This window comes from Rhinopithecus bieti, unplaced genomic scaffold, assembly GCF_001698545.2.
Source record: "Rhinopithecus bieti isolate Rb0 unplaced genomic scaffold, ASM169854v2 scaffold_33652, whole genome shotgun sequence".
Lineage (NCBI taxonomy): Eukaryota > Metazoa > Chordata > Mammalia > Primates > Cercopithecidae > Rhinopithecus > Rhinopithecus bieti.
The window spans coordinates 2,451,348-2,468,935 of NW_016814761.1; the positions used below are offsets into that span (position 1 = coordinate 2,451,348).

Below are 17,588 nucleotides of genomic sequence, written 5' to 3' on the forward strand. Positions count from 1 at the left end.
AAAGAGTCTTTTTTTTTTTTTTTTTTTTTTTTTTTTTTCCTGAGATGGAGTTTCACTCCTATTTCCCAGGCTGGAGTGCAGTGGTGTGATCTCGGCTCACTGCAACCTCCACCTCCCAAGTTCAAGAGATTCTTCTGCCTCAGCCTCCTGAGTAGCTGGGATTACAGATGCCTGCCACTATGCCCAGCTGATTTTTGTATCTTTAGTAGAGACACAGTTTCAACCCGTTGGCCAGGCTGGTCTTGAACTTCTGACCTCAGATGATCTGCCTGCCTGGGCCTCCCAAAGTGTTGGGATTACAGGCGTGTGCCACTGCAACTAGCCACCAATGGCTTCTCTACCTGGCCGGCGCCATGTTGCCTGCTCCTTTCTGTACATGTGGTTGGTAAAGAAAAAGGGAAGATAAAGCCATCACTGTGAGCATGCCTAGCCTCCAGGGGGCCTTTTCCTATTAGCAGAGCTGCCAGCATTCACCCCTGCAAGCTTCCAGCTTGCTTATCTATGTCTGCAGCTTGATTTTACAGGCTGCACTTTGTTAGGAAAGAAACGATTCGGGGGCTGCTTTTCATTAAAAGGAAAACCTGGCGGGGCGCGGTGGCTCAAGCCTGTAATCCCAGCACTTTGGGAGGCCGAGACGGGTGGATCACGAGGTCAGGAGATCGAGACCATCCTGGCTAACGCAGTGAAACTCCGTTTCTACTAAAAAATACAAAAAACTAGCCGGGCGAGGTGGCGGGCGCCTGTAGTCCCAGCTACTCCGGAGGCTGAGGCAGGAGAATGGCGTAAACTCGGGAGGCGGAGCTTGCAGTGAGCCGAGATCCGGCCACTGCACTCCAGCCTGGGCGACAGAGCGAGACTCCGTCTCAAAAAAAAAAAAAAGGAAAACCTTACCTGAGGACTTCCTTACCCTCACTATCTGCCTAAATAAGTTCTTAGATCACAGGGAGTGTCCAGTGTGCCCACTGGCCTCCAGATGCCTGAGCCTGCAGACCACACACATCTCCACCTTCTTCCAGCACTTCCAGTGCATCATTGCACTCACAAGGTTCAGGAGTTCCAGGACAGCCAGCCGTGGAGCCTGTGGACAGGGAGTGCATCGTGAAGGCTGCCAAGGCAGTGGAGGCCCAGGTTATGGCAGCCCAGGAAATGAGCTGGGAGGAAAGCATTGAGGAACTGATGAGCATGGAGAAAGAAAGCATTTTGTAGAAACAGATGAGGAAGATGTGCGGGATGATGTACAGAAGTTACAAGTGGAGCTGATATTAAACAGGATTTTGCTGGAAAGAGAAAAAGGCTAGAATGTATACGAATGCTTTTTTTTTTTCCGAGACAATCTTGCTCTGTCGCCCAGAGCTGGAGTGCAGTGGCGCGATCTTGGCTCACTGCAACCTCCGCCTCCCGGGTTCAAGGAATTCTCCTGCCTCAGCCTCCCGACTAGCTGGGATTACAGGTGCTGTCACCATGCCCAGCTAATTTTTTTTTATTTTTAGTAGGGATGGGATTTCACCGTGTTGGCCACTCTGGTCTTGAACTCCTGACCTCGTGATCCGCCCATCGGCCTCCCAAAGTGCTGAGATTACAAGTGTATAAGAATGCTTTTATCCACACCCCTAAGAAGAGAACTGAACATGTTTTGAAAACACAAGAGGAAAGGCAGAAACTTCATTACAAATATTCTAAGCAGTTTCTGACTTGGTTTCAAGACTGGAACACACATGGGGAAGGCTGAGGAACAAGAGGAACAAAAACTAGATGAAACTTTTCGAGAGCAACAAACGAGTTGTCTACAAGCTAGAATGGTTCAGAGAGAGAAACTGAAACAAATTAAACTGAAATGAGCAATTCCTACGGAGTTTGGAGGACCTAGAAGAGAATCAGAGTTCATCTTACTGATGAACGAAGTGACCTTAGAAAAGAAATGGCCATGTTGCAAACAAAACTTATGAAGGAAACTCTGCAGCAAGACTTGGCACGTATTCATTTGTCTCTTCTACCTGTGTTACTCTTGTGACTGAAGAAAGAACTTGAACCAATGTGTAATGGTTAATATTGAGCATCAACACGATAGGATTGAAGGATGCAAATTACTGTTCCTGGTGTGTCTGTGAGAGGGTTGCCAAAGGAGATTAACATTTGAGTCAGTGGACTGGGAGAGGCAGACCCACCCTCAATCTGGGTGGGCACCACCTAATCACCTGCCAGCCCAGCTAGAATAAAGCAGGCAAGAGAAGATGGAAGAGCCGACTTGCTGAGTCTCCCAGCTTTCATCTTTCTCCTGTGCTGGATGCGTCCTGCCCTTGAACAAGCGACTCCAAGTTCTTCAGCTTTTGGACTCTTGCACTTATACCATTCTTTTGTTGGGGGGCTCTCGGGCCTTTGGCCACAGACTGAAGGTTGCACTGTTGGCTTCCTTACTTTTGAGGTTTTGGGACTCAGGCTGATCCACCACTGGCTTCATTCTTCCTTAACTTGCAGATGGCCTATCATGGGACTTGACCTTGTGAATGTGTGAGTCAATTCTCCTTAATAAACGACCTCCCCGTTTTTGTTTGTTTTTTGAAACAGTCTCACTCTGTTGCCCAGGCTGGAGTGCAGTGGCACAATCTCGGCTCACTGCAACCTCCACCCCCCGGGTTCAAGCGATACAGTCTCAGCCTCCCGCACAGTTGGGATTACAGGCACCTGCCAACATGCCTGGCTAATTTTTGTATTTTTTAGTAGGATGGGGTTTCACCATGTTGGTCAGGCTGGTCTTGAACTGCTGACCTCAGGTAATACACCTGCCTTGGCCTCCCAAAGTGCTGGGATTATAGGCGTGAGCCACCACACCCGGCCAATAAACTCCCTTTCTTATATACATATATCCTGTTCTGTCCATCTAGAGAACTCTAATATGCTATGTTATATGACATAAGCATGACATTAACTACACTAAACCACATGGCAGTGTTTTTAAAATTCTTGTATAGAGCAGCATCTCATTAGATTGTGTGTTAAATCCAAGACTTTGCTTCTGTAGTCTGTTGAATGAACCCCAAACAGTTATATCAGTAACAGCAATTGCACAGTTCTATACACAGTCAATTAAGTTTTAGCACTAATGATAATTTAATTTTAGGTGTGGCCTCTGTGGATCTGTATCAGTCCCAAAATTTAGAAAGCACAGGCATGAAAGGGTACATTTTTCTCACCTAAGGAAAAACAGTAAGAGAAGACAAAATGTTAAAATAAAAAATCGATGCCACCTCCTTCTTCAGTCTTTCATACAGCACAGAGCAGCTTCCTTAGTTTGAGGATGATTAAATATACGAGATGCTCTCCAGATCCAGTTCTGCTTCTTTAGACTTTTTTGTTCCCTCTCACTTATTTATTTATTACTTTTTTTTGAGACGGAGTCTTACTCTGTTGCCCAGGCTGGAGTGCAGTGGTGCAATCTCAGCTCACTGCAACCTCAGCCTCTCGGGTTCAAGCAATTCTGCCTGAGCCTCCTGAGTAGCTGGGATTACAGGCACATGCCACCACACCTGGCTAATTTTTGTATTTTTAGTAGATATGGGGTTTCACCATATTGGCCAGGCTGGTCTTGAACCCCTGACCTCGTGATCCATCTGCCTCGGCCTCCCAAAGTGCTGGGATTACAGTCGTGACCCACTGTGCCTGACCTCACTTATTTATTTTTAAATTAACAAATAAAAATTATAAATATCTATTTAAGGTGTACAACATGGTGTCTTCAAGAATCTATATATGCAATAGCTGAATTCAAGAGACCATCAACTATATTTGAGATATAGTAGCCGGAAGATTCTAACAGATGGGATGTGACACAGCAGAAAATGCATCTCTGATGGGGATACTCAAGACACAGTCTCCTGGCAGGTCCCGGGACTCACCTTCTCCACTACTCAGGACTGTTGCTCCAAATGTTAGAGTTTATTTTCCAAAGATAACCACTCCATTCTCTCACATGCTCTTTGCACAGGTATCTTTGACTCTCCTCCCAGGACACAAGAGTGATGCTATGGACTTCTGAGGCTGGGATATAAAAGGCCACACAGCTTCTGCCTAGTTTGCTTGGGATGTGCTCCCTTGGAAGCCACATGCAGAGGCCACGTGTGTGCTGGTTGATGACAGCAGCTGATATTCCAGCTGGCCCTCAGCAGCAACTGCCACATGCTTGAGTGAATGTCCTCAGGCGACCCTAGCCTCCAGCTGCTAGATCACCTCTCAGACACTGAGGAACAGATGAGGCTTCCCTGCCGAGCCCTGCCCAAAGAGATTTGTGAGCTAATTGATTGTTTTATTACACATAATTGAGGCACTACATACAATTGACCCACTTAAAGTGTATAATTTAATGGTGTTTAGTGTATTTAGAATTGTACAACCACTACAATTTCAGAACATCTTTATCACCTCCCCAAAAGAAACTGTACTCAGTAGCAGTGAATCTCCATTTCCTCCCAAACCCCCTCAGTCCTAGGCAACCACTCATCTATTTTCTGTGTCTAATAGATTTGCTTATTCCAGATACTTCATATAAATGGAATCATACAATATGAGGCCTTTTGTGATGGGCTTCTTTCACTTAACATGTTTTTAAGGTTCATCCATATTGTAGATGTTTCATACCTAATTCCTTTTTTTTTTTTTAAATGTTCCATTGTACATACAGATATTTTATCCATTCATCTATTGACTGACATTTGGGCAGTTTCCACTTTCTGGCTATTATGAATAATGCTGCTATAACATTCATGTAATTTTTAATAAGGACATATATTTCTTTTTCTTTCTTTTTCTAAGACAGAGTCTCGCTCTGTCGCCCAGGCTGGCGTGCTGTGGCGCGATCTCGGCTCACTGCAACCTCCGTCTCCCAGGTTCAAGCCCTTCTCCTGCCTCAGCCTCCCAAGTAGCTGGGATTACAGGCATGTGCCACCATGCCTGGCTAATTTTTGTATTTTTAGTAGAGATGGGGTTTCACCATGTTCTCCAGGCTGGTCTTGAACTCCTGACCTCAGGTGATCTGCACGTCTCGGCCTTCCAAAGTGCTGGGATTACAGACGTGAGACACTGCGCCTGGCCTCATTTCTTCTAGGTATACCTAGGGAGTGAAATTTCTGGGTCATATAAATGCTTAATCTTTTTAAAAAAACTGCCAGAATGTTTTCCAAAATGGTTGCACTGTTTTACAGTCCCAGTGGCAGTGTCCTAAGGTTCCCATTTCTCCAGACCCTCAACACTTGTTATTTTCTGTATTTTATTGACTCTGATCATCCTAGTGCTTAGTGGATTTGAAGGGATTTTGATTTGCTTTTCCCTGATGAGTACTGATTTTAAGCAGCTTTCCATGTAGTTACTGACCACCTGTATAACCTCTGGAAAAAGGTCTATTCCAATCATTTGCCCATTGTTTAATTAGGATTTCTTTTCTTTTCCTTTTCTTTTTTTGAGACAGGTCTTGCTCTGTTGCCCAGGCTAGAGTGCAGTGGTGTGATCTTGGCTCACTGCAGCCTCCACCTCCTGGGTCCAAGAGATCCTCCCACCTCTGCCTCTCGATAGGCTGGGACCACAGGTGCCTGCCACCATACCCGACTAATTGTTTTGGTATTTTTTGTAGAGACAGGGTTTTGCCATGCTGCCCAAGCTGGTCTTGAACTCCTGGGCTCAAGTGATCTGTCCGCCTGGCCTCCCAAAGTGCTGGGATTACAGGCGTGAGCCACTACACCTGGGTGGGTTTTCTTTTATTAAGTTGTAAGAGTCCTGTATCTATTCTAGCTACAAGTTCCTTAACAGATATGATTTGCAAAATACCATCCCATTCTGTGGGTTGTCTTTTCACTTTCTTGATAGTGTTCTCTGAAGCATGAATACTTTAAACTTTGATGGTGTTGACTTTACTTTTTCTTTTGTCATGTGTGCTTTTGGTGTCAACATCTAAGAAACCACTGCCTAATCCAAAGTCACACTTACTCAAATATTTTCTTCTAAGAGTTTTATAGTTTACCTTATACATTTAGAAGGTGATTCATTTGAGTTAATTTTTTGTTTATGGTAAGGGGAAGGGGTCCAACTTCATTCTTTTGCAGGAGGACACCTGGATATTGGTGATGATGATTCTTTTCCCTATTGAACTGTCCCTATTGAGTTGTCATTCAACTCTAAAATCAGTAAGAGTTTATTTCTGGACTCTCAGTTTTGTTCAGTTGCTCTATTCTTATGCCAGAACCATTGTCTTTATTACTGTAGCTTTGCAGTAAGTTTTGAAATCAGAAAGTGTGAGTCCTCCAACTATGTGTTTTTCAAGACTGTTTTGGTTCTCCTGGGTCCTATGAATTTCCATATGAGCTTTAGGATTAGTTAGTCAATTTCAGTATTAAGAAAAAGCCAGCTGGGAGTAACAGGAATTATATAAAATCTTTTGATCAATAAGAAGGATTTTTTTTTTTTTTTTTGAGATGGGGTCTGATTGTGTCACCCAGGCTAGAGTGTAATGGCATGATCTCGGCTCACTGCAGCCTCTGTTTCCAGAGCCCAGGCGATCCTCCCACCTTAGCCTGTGGAGTAGCTGGGACCACAGGTGTGTGGCACCACACGCAGATTAATTTTTTGTATTTTTGGTAGAGACGGAATTTCACCATGTTGCCCAGGCTGGTCTCAAACTCCTGAGCTCAAGTGATCCACCTGCCTTGGGCTCCCAACATGCTGGGATTATAGTCATGAGCTACTGTGCCAGCCTTGGATTTTATCTTTTCAAGCAACTTATTAATGTGATTTTTTGTGCAAAGATAACTGATACGCTCCTCCACATGGGTGAGCATCTGTTTTGTTATGGGTAAAGAGAAAAGATGGTGACAACATAGGGAGACCTCCACTCCACACAAAAAAAATAAAAACTTCTTGGGAGGCTGAGGTGGGAGGATCCCTTGAGCCCCGGAGGTGAAAACTGCTGTGAGCAGTGATCATGCCACTGTACTCCAGTCTAGGCGACAGAGTGAGAGCCTGTCTCAAGAACAAATAATAAATATAAATGAAAAAGTAAATTTCCAGGTTGGGCCTCTTGCATCGCTTCAAGAAGCTGCTCCAGGCCGGGCGCGGTGGCTCAAGCCTGTAATCCCAGCACTTTGGGAGGCCGAGACGGGTGGATCACGAGGTCAGGAGATCGAGACCATCCTGGCTAACACGGTGAAACCCCGTCTCTACTAAAATACAAAACTAGCCGGGCGAGGTGGCGGGCGCCTGTAGTCCCAGCTACTCCGGAGGCTGAGGCAGGAGAATGGCGTAAACCCGGGAGGCGGAGCTTGCAGTGAGCTGAGATCCGGCCACTGCGCTCCAGTCCGGGCGACAGAGCGAGACTCCGCCTCAAAAAAAAAAAAAAAAAAAAGCTGCTCCAAGTGCTGCCTGCTGCCCTGCCCATGGCTGGAGGGATTTCGCTGCACTGGGAATGCAGCAGGTTCAGCAACCACTGAACCGAGGATTCTTCTTCTCAGCCTTGGTGCCTCCTGTTTGGAGTAGGGGTTTCTAAGGGAAATGAGGACCTTGGCTGCCTATGTCCCCATGCCGAATAGAGGCCCAGAGCCAAGGCTGAGAACCTTATGGGTGAAAAGACAAGAGGCTTTAGTTAAGACAAGAGGAGGCTGAGATTGAGAGCGTTCCAGATGTTCCATAGATCCTGGGAAGTGTTCTGCCTGGTAGTGACACTAATGGTAGTTTCTTTGCCCCAGTTGTTTCATTCCTAAGAATCTATTGAGGCAATTCTGAATTAGAGAAAACGTACTGCAGGTGTACAACCCTCTTTTCTATCGTGTGTAGAAGAGTGAGAGGCACCTCAATGTTGAGAGGTCAGGTGAGTATTCAGACCAGGGGAGACCGAGGAGACCCTGGGAGGGCAGTGTGCTTCTGAGACCCTCCCACTACCTCTGTCCTCTGAAGACTCCAACCTGTGGTTCTGCCCTTTCTCAGTCCCCAGGTAGGATGGGAAACAAGGTGTCATCAGCAGAGAAAACAAGTTTTTGGGGTTCACTCAAGACCTGGGCGACAGCCAGGTCAAGTGCCTGCTTTATTCAACAGGGAGTGCTCAAGTGGGACTCAGCCCCGTCCTTCACAGTGTAAAGTAAACAGGGAGCAAGGCAGGAAGCTAGAAAAATAATGCATGGATCCAGACAATCCAGAAAGACTCTGCTAAGTCAGCTTAAGGCCAAGACTGGTCAGTGTGAGAGAACAAAAGAGGTGACAGAAGAGCCTTGGGCAGCCTGAACCACGATGGGCCTAGCGGAAGTAGTTGGGACATTCGTGAGCAACCAAATGCCAGGCTTGATTAAAGGCGTCCACGACAGCTGGCTCCAGGGGCCCTTCCTCCGTTGCTGCCAAGTTCTGCTCCAGCTGCTCCAGGCTGGACATGCCCAGGATGACCGTGTCCCCACAGGCACCCTGCAAGGGAGATGGCCAGACTTCAACCCTCTTCTGCTACACAGCGACTCCACTCACAGCCCTCCCAGTCACCTCCCTGCTGAGATTTGGGGTCTCTGTTTATATCTCTATCCCGTATGTCCAGAAGGACGTAAGGTGCCTTGGATAGCTGTACCCATGTGACTTGAAACCTGTATCCTTTCCCCTACTGCCACACGACGCTTCCAGATAGACCTACATTCACAGCCCAATTCTGCCCCCCAGCAGCTGTGTAAAAATAGCTAAGTTGGCTGAGCACAGTGGCTCATGCCTATAATCCCAGCACTTTGGGAGGTCGAGGTGGGAAGAATACTTGAGCCAAAGTGTTCAAGACCAGCCTGGGCAACAGAGAGAGACTTTGTCTCTACAAAAAACAACAAAACAAAATGAACCAGTGGTGGTGGTGCACGCCTTGTCCCAGCTACCAGGGAGGCTGAGGCAGAAGGATCACTCGAGCCCAGGAGGTTGTGGCTGCTGCGAGCTATGAAAGCGCCACTGTTCTACAGCCTGGGTGACAGAATGAGACCCTGTCTCAAAAAAATAAAAAAGCAGGCTAAGTTATTAAGCTTGTTTCGACATTCAATCTTTTTTTTTTTTTAAACAAAACATTTTCCTTGTGTTTTGTACAAAAAAGGGGGTGGGAGGTGGTGCAGTGTGGTCGTGGCGGCGGAAAAATATGGAATGCTTCACAAATTTGCGTGTCATCCTTGCGCAGGGGCCATGCTAATCTCTGTATCTTCCAATTTTAGTATATGTGCTGTCGACATGGGCACAACATTCAATCTTTTTCTCTGTTTTCAGCATTGGAATGAGAGAAAACTTACATAAAACATAGCTCCCACATGCTGAACATCTACCAGATACATGCCAGACACTATGCAACATGGAACGCTGAAACTGGAGGTAAGTTTGTTGCTGTTATTTTCGTTGTTGTTTGCTTGTTTTTTTAGACAGGGTCTTGCTTTGTCACCCAGGCTAAAGTGCAGTGGTGTGATCTCAGCTTACTGCAGTCTTGACCTCCCAGCCTCAAGCCATCTTCCCATCCCAGCCTCCAGAGTAGCTGGGAACATACAAGCAAGTCATCACACCTGGCTAATGTTTTTGATTTGTTGTAGAGATAGGGTCCCACTTTCTTGCCCAGGCTAGACTCAAATGCCTGAGCTCAAGCAATCCTCCCATCTTGGCCTCCCAAAGTGCTGGCCTACAGGTGTGAGCCACTGCCACCGGTCAGGAAATGAGTTTTAACCAGGAAGACATGAGGCATCAAGAGAGGGAAACCAAAAGGGTGAGATGGGTGGGCTTTAGTTAAACCTGTGTTAAAATGTCTGCCACTTTAATAGCTGGGTGAACCTCAGCTTTCTCATCTATAACACTGGGATAATCATACTCCATAAAGCCTAAGGAATAAGAAAATCCCTGTAATGAAGCCCTCACTACAAAGCCTCTGCTCAGATACCATCAAAGACCAGTGGGAAGAGTGTTTATGAGAACTGGAAGAAAGAGAAATTTCAGAGGAATTAAGAAATCAAACGCTTTGGACTTCACCTAAAGGTTCCCCTGGAAGGGAAGGAGCTGAGCGCCCAGGGTCGCTGGTTACCTGGAGCTGTGAGTGGTGGTACATCCACCGGAGGGCGGCCGAGGTCATGCTGGGGGCGCTGGCGCCATATGCAGCCTGCAGGGCCTTCTCCACCAGGGCAATGGCCTGGAAGTGGTTCTCCTTCCAGAAGCTGTGCAGGGGGGACAGTGGCACAGGGGTCAGTACCATGGGGATCACACTGGGAGCCACAACCAAAGAGCCATCCAGGGTGGCCCCACCCCACACCCTGCAGCCCTGAGGGGAATCCTCTCTAGTCATAGGTCTCCCACTTTGCTGGGCGTCAGAACCACCCAGGATGCCGGGCCCCTCGACAGAGACCTCAATGAATCTTTATTCCTGAGGACTCAGGAACCTGCTCTGATTTTCCCCTAGGGACACGAAGCCTGCTCAGATGGGGCAGGACTCCCTCCTGGACTTTTTTTTTGGACACAAGGTCTTACTGTCGCCTACACTGGAGTGCAGTGGCATGATCATGGTTCACTGCGGCCTCAACCTCTTAGGCTCAAGTAATCCTCCTGCCCCAGCCTCCTGAGTCACTGGGGCTACAGGTGTGCACCACCACGCCTGGCTAATTTTTTGCATTTTTTTTTTTTTTGTAGAGACCATGTTGCCCAGGCTGGTCTTGAACTCATGAGCTCAAGCAATCCTCCCACTTCAGTGTCCCAAACTGCTGGGATTACAGGTGTGAGCCACCATGCCTGGCCCATCCTGGGCTCGCTCTTTCCTTCCCAGCAGGTGATTGCTCAGAAAAGAGCTACGACTTCAAGACCCCAACATCCAGGGATCCTCATTTCCTCCCGGAGGTCCCAAGACAACAGGAACACGCACAGAGGGTTTGGGAATTCCTGAAGGAATGCAGGGGAGGAGGTGCAAACAGCAAGGGAAGGGCTTACCTCAGGAGCAGTCCAGGACTTCATTCCACATAGAGCTGACCCCACCCCAGCCATCCTCACCAAGCCCAACCCCAGCTCACCGATTCCTGTAGGTCTCAGCCCAGCTATTCCCAAAGAAGCGGCCCACGGGCTGTTTCCCGTCCTTGTCCTCATACTTGTACTTGCCAGTCAGCAGGCCCCCTGCGGGAAGGCAGCAATCAGCCCCCGGGCCCAGAGTGCCCGAGAAGCTGCCACATCCCTCAGGGCTCTGGTCTAGGGGAGGGGCAGGGACCCAGGAGAGCTGAAGGATGCAGCCCTGCCCCTTGTCAAACCCTCCCTGCTTCCCAGGTCCTGGGCTGGGCATCTGTGGGTCGGGAATAGGCTGAGACAGGGTCAGGAATGCTCCACGTACCAGCCAGAGGGTTGTAGGCATAGAACCTCAGTCCAAAGTGCCTGAGGCAGGGGAGGAGCTCCATTTCCACCTGCCGGGTGGTGGCGTTGTACATGCCCTGCAGAGAGAGGGACCCCGGAGAGAGGGTGGACATGTCAAGAGAAGGAACTGTTGCCTTCCACTTTTATTTTATTTTATTTTATTTTATTTTATTTTTTGAGACGGAGTCTCGCTCTGTCGCCCAGACTGGAGTGCAGTGGCCGGATCTCAGCTCACTGCAAGCTCCGCCTCCCGGGTTTACGCCATTCTCCTGCCTCAGCCTCCCAAGTAGCTGGGACTACAGGCGCCCGCCACCTCGCCCGGCTAGTTTTTTGTATTTTTTTGTAGAGACGGGGTTTCACCGTGTTAGCCAGGATGGTCTCGATCTCCTGACCTCGTGATCCGCCCGTCTCGGCCTCCCAAAGTGCTGGGATTACAGGCTTGAGCCACGGCGCCCGGCCGCCTTCCACTTTTAAAACTCTAAAGCAACACCAGCCCAGGACTTCAGCAATCTTCTAACATGACTACTGTTAGCAGGGGATGGAGGGAGGGTGTGGGGTCCAAGGACAGAAAATTGAAGTGGAATGATATCTTTCCACAAATATCTGGTGTATCAACTCCATGCTGGACACTGGTTACAACCACAAGTAGGTGTCACAAAATCCCTGCCTCCAGGAGATGTTTACTCAAGTTTAAAAAAATAGACAGGAAGGCAGTTAATTACAAGAAAGTTAGGTTCTATGATCAAACAAGGAGCTGGAAAGTACTCGCTGAATGTATGAAGATGAGGTTTGGAGACTGGAGACTCCTGTGAGGCTGTCTAGAAAGGCTTCCAGAGGAGGAGACCTCTATGTAAGGCCCGAGTGCTTCTCCCAGGGAGGAGGGCAGGGGAAATGTGTTCCAGGCTGAAGTACGAAAGGAGGTGGGGAAGGAAGGGTCCAAGGTGCACAGGCCGGCAGGAAGGAAGCAGACGCCCAGTGGCCCGGCTGAGGAGCTTGAATGGCATCCTGAGGGTACCTGGGAGCCATCTGCAGGCTTTCAGCAGGGGAGTGGTTGCTATGCAGAGGGCACAGGGGCAGTCNNNTTATTTTTTGAGACGGAGTCTCGCTCTGTCGCCCAGACTGGAGTGCAGTGGCCGGATCTCAGCTCACTGCAAGCTCCGCCTCCCGGGTTTACGCCATTCTCCTGCCTCAGCCTCCCAAGTAGCTGGGACTACAGGCGCCCGCCACCTCGCCCGGCTAGTTTTTTGTATTTTTTTGTAGAGACGGGGTTTCACCGTGTTAGCCAGGATGGTCTCGATCTCCTGACCTCGTGATCCGCCCGTCTCGGCCTCCCAAAGTGCTGGGATTACAGGCTTGAGCCACGGCGCCCGGCCGCCTTCCACTTTTAAAACTCTAAAGCAACACCAGCCCAGGACTTCAGCAATCTTCTAACATGACTACTGTTAGCAGGGGATGGAGGGAGGGTGTGGGGTCCAAGGACAGAAAATTGAAGTGGAATGATATCTTTCCACAAATATCTGGTGTATCAACTCCATGCTGGACACTGGTTACAACCACAAGTAGGTGTCACAAAATCCCTGCCTCCAGGAGATGTTTACTCAAGTTTAAAAAAATAGACAGGAAGGCAGTTAATTACAAGAAAGTTAGGTTCTATGATCAAACAAGGAGCTGGAAAGTACTCGCTGAATGTATGAAGATGAGGTTTGGAGACTGGAGACTCCTGTGAGGCTGTCTAGAAAGGCTTCCAGAGGAGGAGACCTCTATGTAAGGCCCGAGTGCTTCTCCCAGGGAGGAGGGCAGGGGAAATGTGTTCCAGGCTGAAGTACGAAAGGAGGTGGGGAAGGAAGGGTCCAAGGTGCACAGGCCGGCAGGAAGGAAGCAGACGCCCAGTGGCCCGGCTGAGGAGCTTGAATGGCATCCTGAGGGTACCTGGGAGCCATCTGCAGGCTTTCAGCAGGGGAGTGGTTGCTATGCAGAGGGCACAGGGGGCAGTCGGAGGGGCAAAGACAGCCCAGGATGAGGAGTCCTGGAGACTCTGGCCTCTGCAGCCCCGGCCCTCACCTGGTACACAGTGGGCAGGATCCAACCGTTGCTCTTGCAGAGGGTACAGATCTCGGCCACTTCCCAGGCGGCATAGTTGGAGAGGCCAAGCTCTACGAACTTGCCCTGCAGGGGTGAGGCAGCAGTCAGAACGCAGTGCAGCCCAGACCAGGAAGGGGAGGCCAGGGTGGGGCCCCAGGGAATGGGGCTGTTCTCTGCTCCACCCTGGGACCGCCCTGGTGCTTCTGCTGTCATGAGTAGGATCAGGATAAAGAAAGGAGCCGGAGCCCACCTTCGGAGCCCGGAGGGCCCCCTCACCTCCTGGTGCAGCTGGTGGCAGGCACGCAGTGTCTCTTCCACTGGAGTGCTGTGGTCAGGTGCATGTAGGTAGAAGAGGTCCACTCGGGGACACTGCAGCCGCTTCAGTGATGTCTCCAGCTGGGACCGGAGACTGTCAGGCTTTAGGGATTTTCCATCCCAAGGGTTGGCCTTGGTGGCAATTTTCACTTGGAGAGAGAATGGAATGGTTAAGTGACCTACTAAAGCCATTTGCCAACTTATGTAACCCTAGCTAAATTACTAATATTCTCTTGGCCTCAATTCTATGATCTGTAAAAATGGGGTGATAATAATCAAACTGTCCTCACTGGGAGGTCCTGGGGATTAAATAATGTCATATATGTGAGTTCTCAATGTTCACCTATTAGAATAACTATCATTAGTCACCAACCTACTGTCTGTGCAAGGCCTTGCACTAGAGACTGAGTATGCAGAGATGAACTGAACACAATGGATCTCGGCCCTCCTGGAGCCCTAGAGGATGATGGTACAATATGGTAAGCACAGGAGGGAAAGGCACACAGTGCCAAGGAGCCCAGATGAGATGCATGAAGCCAACTTGGAGGCTCCAGGGAAGGCTTTCTCTAGGGGATCACCCCCAGAGTCCCAGCCAACAAGGAGGAGCAGGAAGTACATTCCAGAGCATAGGAACCCATGCAAAGCCAAAGAGGCAAAATAAAATTAAAATTAAAATAAACCAGTATGTGAGGCTCCAAACCTTCAAGTCTAAGTTATAAGAGCATAAATTTCAGAGCAAGGAGCAGTGGGACATAGGACAAGACACAGGGACAGACCTGATCCCAAAAGTTATTAAATACCATCCCACTGAATCTGAACTTGATCATTCCAGGTTTTGTCAGGGTGTGAACCAGTCACCTGTGTTCACACTTGGCTGCAGTATAGAGAAAGAAGTCAAAGGGGCAGGCCTGGAAGAATTTAGGAAAGCGAAGCAGTCACATGAATGTGGCCTAGTGGTAGAGATCAATTTGCGAGCTTAGAAGGCAAACTGAGCAGAATGTAATTATAATTCTCCCCTCCCCTTCCCGACTCACAGAAGCATGAGCATACATCCAACCACTGTAGAGACACATCGCTATGACAACAGTGTTCTGCATCCAAGCAGCTTGGAAATGAGTTAATTTTGCACTAATCTTTTACCTAGAAAGAACCCCAGCTGTTGGTCCAGGTATAGTGGCTCAAGTCTGTAAACCTAGTTTGGGAGTACTTTGGGAGGCTGAGTAGGGAGATCACTTCAGCCCAAGAGTTTGAGATAATGCTGGGCAACGTAGCAAGACCCTCCCTCTGTAAAAATATAAATTAAAAAAGAACCCCAGCTGGGCCAGGAAAGGTAGCTCACGCCTGTAATCCCAGCACTTTGGGAGGCTGAGGTGGGTGGATCATCTGAGGTCAGGAGTTCGAGACCAGCCTGGCCAACATGGTGAAACCCCATCTCTACTAAAATACAAAATTAGCCAGGTGTGGTGGCACGTGCCTGTAGCCCCAGCTACTTGGGAGGCTGAGGCAGGAGAATCACTTGAACCCAGGAGGCAGAGGTTGCAGTGAGTCCAAATTGTGCCATTGCACTCCAGCCTGGGTGAGAGAGTGAGACTCTGTCTCAAAAAACAAAAAACAAAACAAAACAAAAAAAAGAACTCCAGCTGTCTGGATTGGTGGGTGGATGGATTCCGCACTTTTCACACTTGGCAAACTCAGCTCAGTAGCTCAGAGGGGTGTCATGAGATCAGTTGGGATATGGAAGAGAACAAGTTCCACAGTTCCTCATCCAGATTTTCTCCATTTCCTCACAGCCCTGCAGGCATTCTTGGCATGAACTTTGCCGCAGGCCTGGCTTGAGGACTTAGGTCCAGTGAGCTCTTAGCCTCAAAGATGGAAGTGGGGAAGGGCTGGAGAAGAAAACCAACTCAGGAACAAAATCTTCATTATTAATAATATGTAACCTGGCTGGGCACGGTGGCTCACACCTATAATCCCAGCACTTTGGGAGGCTGAGGTGGGCAGATCACTTGAGGTCGGGAGTTGGAAACCACCCTGGCCTATATGGTGAAACCTCATCTCTACTAAAATACAAAATTAGCTGGGCGTGGTGGCGTGTACCCGTAATCCCAGTTACTTGGGAGGCTAAAGCAGAGGTTGCAGTGAGCTGAGATCGTGCCATTGCACTCCACCCTGGGTGACAGAGCAAGATTCCATCTCAAATAATAACAACAACATGCAGCCAGGTGAACTAGAAAGAGCATAGGCCTGAGATTCATAGTCGCCCTCTTCCCCCCACCCCACCCACCACACACTATGACTCTAAGGTGGGCCCAGAGAGAGCCTCTCCTCAGGGGTGGGCAGCAAAAGCCTCAGGATAGTCCAGTGGGTGAAGCATGGTAACAGCCCACGTTCCCTGGGTCCTCACTGCGTGCCAGGCACCCTCCCAAGGGCTATCAAGGGCACCAGGCTCACAAGGAACAGTCCCCTCCATCCTCGGCTCAAGCCCCACCTGCCCACTGGCCTTCCTTTCACACATCACACACATTGCATTTCCAAACCAAGTCTTTGCATAGACTCTAATGCTCCTTTCTCTTGTTCTCCTCCAACCTACCACTGAGCCTTTAAGGCCAAGCTCCATCCAGCATTTGCTGAGCCTTCCCTAGTGCCTCTCCCTGACCTGCAGCTCCCCAAAGTACTCTCTCTTCTGGGCTCTCCAGCAATCATTATTTCAGTCTTCCCCATTAGACTCTGAACTCCCTGTGGAGGGCTGTAGTTACTTTCTCTCCTATGATCCATGTCAAAGCCTGGCATAGAGTGGAAAGTCCCTAGCCCTCACCTGTCTGCACTCCCAAACACCCTACTCTCCCAGCCAGCCTGAGGCATCGCCACAGTTCTCCCTGAGACAGACAGAGGTACTGCCAGCTGAACAGGGCAAAGTCTAGTGGTTAAGAAAAGGCCAGGATGAGAAGAGGCTGCCCAGAGAGTGCATGGGTGATGATGGCAACGAAGGGGTAGAGAAAAGGGGAGAGCCTGGGTGGGGACCGGTTATGGGCACCTGGCAGGTTTGGAGGCGGGGCATCAATGGAGGTGGAAAGCGATGAGCCAGACCAGGCTAGGGGAGACTCGCGCGCTGCAACTCCCAGTGGAAGGAGAGTGGGGAAAGGAGTCACGGTAAAGTACTGTCCAGTTGTCCTGGGGTTCCCAGAGCTGCGGGGTGGACGTGGGTAGGGAGAGGGACGAAGCCGTCGGTGCTGCCCGCAGCCAGACCCGAGAGGGGTGGTGCACGGCTGGGGACGGGCTCAGCTCTGCACGATGCATGGGGAGAATCAGGGGCCACTGTTACCTCTGCAGTCACTGCCGCCCAGCCCGAGCCCCAGGCCGCCCAGGATGGCCTCGGACTGGCCGTCGCTGTACATGAAGGCCGTGTCCAGTTCGGTGTGGCCGCGCTCCAGAAAGGCGCGCACGGCCGCGGCGCTGGCGGGCGCGTCCATGCGGCGCCCCATCTCCATGGTGCCCAGCACCGTGGCGACCCGCGGTGGCGGTGGCCGGGACATGGCCAGCGCGCGGGCCTCGGGCGGCGGGGAGCCAAGCGCGCAGTGGACGGCGGCGCGGGAGACTACGCGAGACGCGGCGCTCAGCATAGCAGCAGCGCCTGCGCGTTGGGAGCCGGAGGGCCCCGCCCACGCCGGGGCGGAGCACGGAGGTGGTTGGTGGGGGGACACCAGGCGCGGCCCCAGGGGCGCCTCCAGGCCGGGTCCGCCCCGCAAGCGGCGTGGGGGCGGGGCCTGCGGTTCCCGGTGCCGGGCGGCGGCGCGCGGTCAGCTGACCCGGCGGGCCCTGACCCAGAAGCTGGGCCCTGGCGG

At 50.1% G+C, this 17,588-nt stretch overlaps 2 protein-coding genes across 3 annotated transcripts in view; one reads left to right on the top strand and one right to left on the bottom strand.

Annotated features, from left to right (window-relative positions):
• Positions 1–17,588, top strand: part of SLC66A1 (solute carrier family 66 member 1) — a 50,803-nt gene that overhangs the window by 14,319 nt on the left and 18,896 nt on the right. For both annotated transcript variants that reach the window (XM_017851981.1, XM_017851980.1), the window contains exon 2: positions 9,250–9,351. The gene's annotated coding sequence lies outside the window, so the exon portion shown is untranslated. The remainder of the gene's footprint in view (positions 1–9,249; positions 9,352–17,588) is intronic.
• Positions 8,010–17,398, bottom strand: LOC108515263 (aflatoxin B1 aldehyde reductase member 2). The gene is made up of 7 exons (XM_017851975.1): positions 17,069–17,398; positions 13,708–13,895; positions 13,411–13,515; positions 11,330–11,426; positions 11,019–11,118; positions 10,046–10,175; positions 8,010–8,430 (listed from the first exon to the last, which is right to left on the bottom strand). Exons 1-7 carry the CDS (start codon positions 17,364–17,366, stop codon positions 8,269–8,271), a joined length of 1,080 nt encoding a protein of 359 aa, XP_017707464.1. The 5' UTR covers positions 17,367–17,398; the 3' UTR covers positions 8,010–8,268.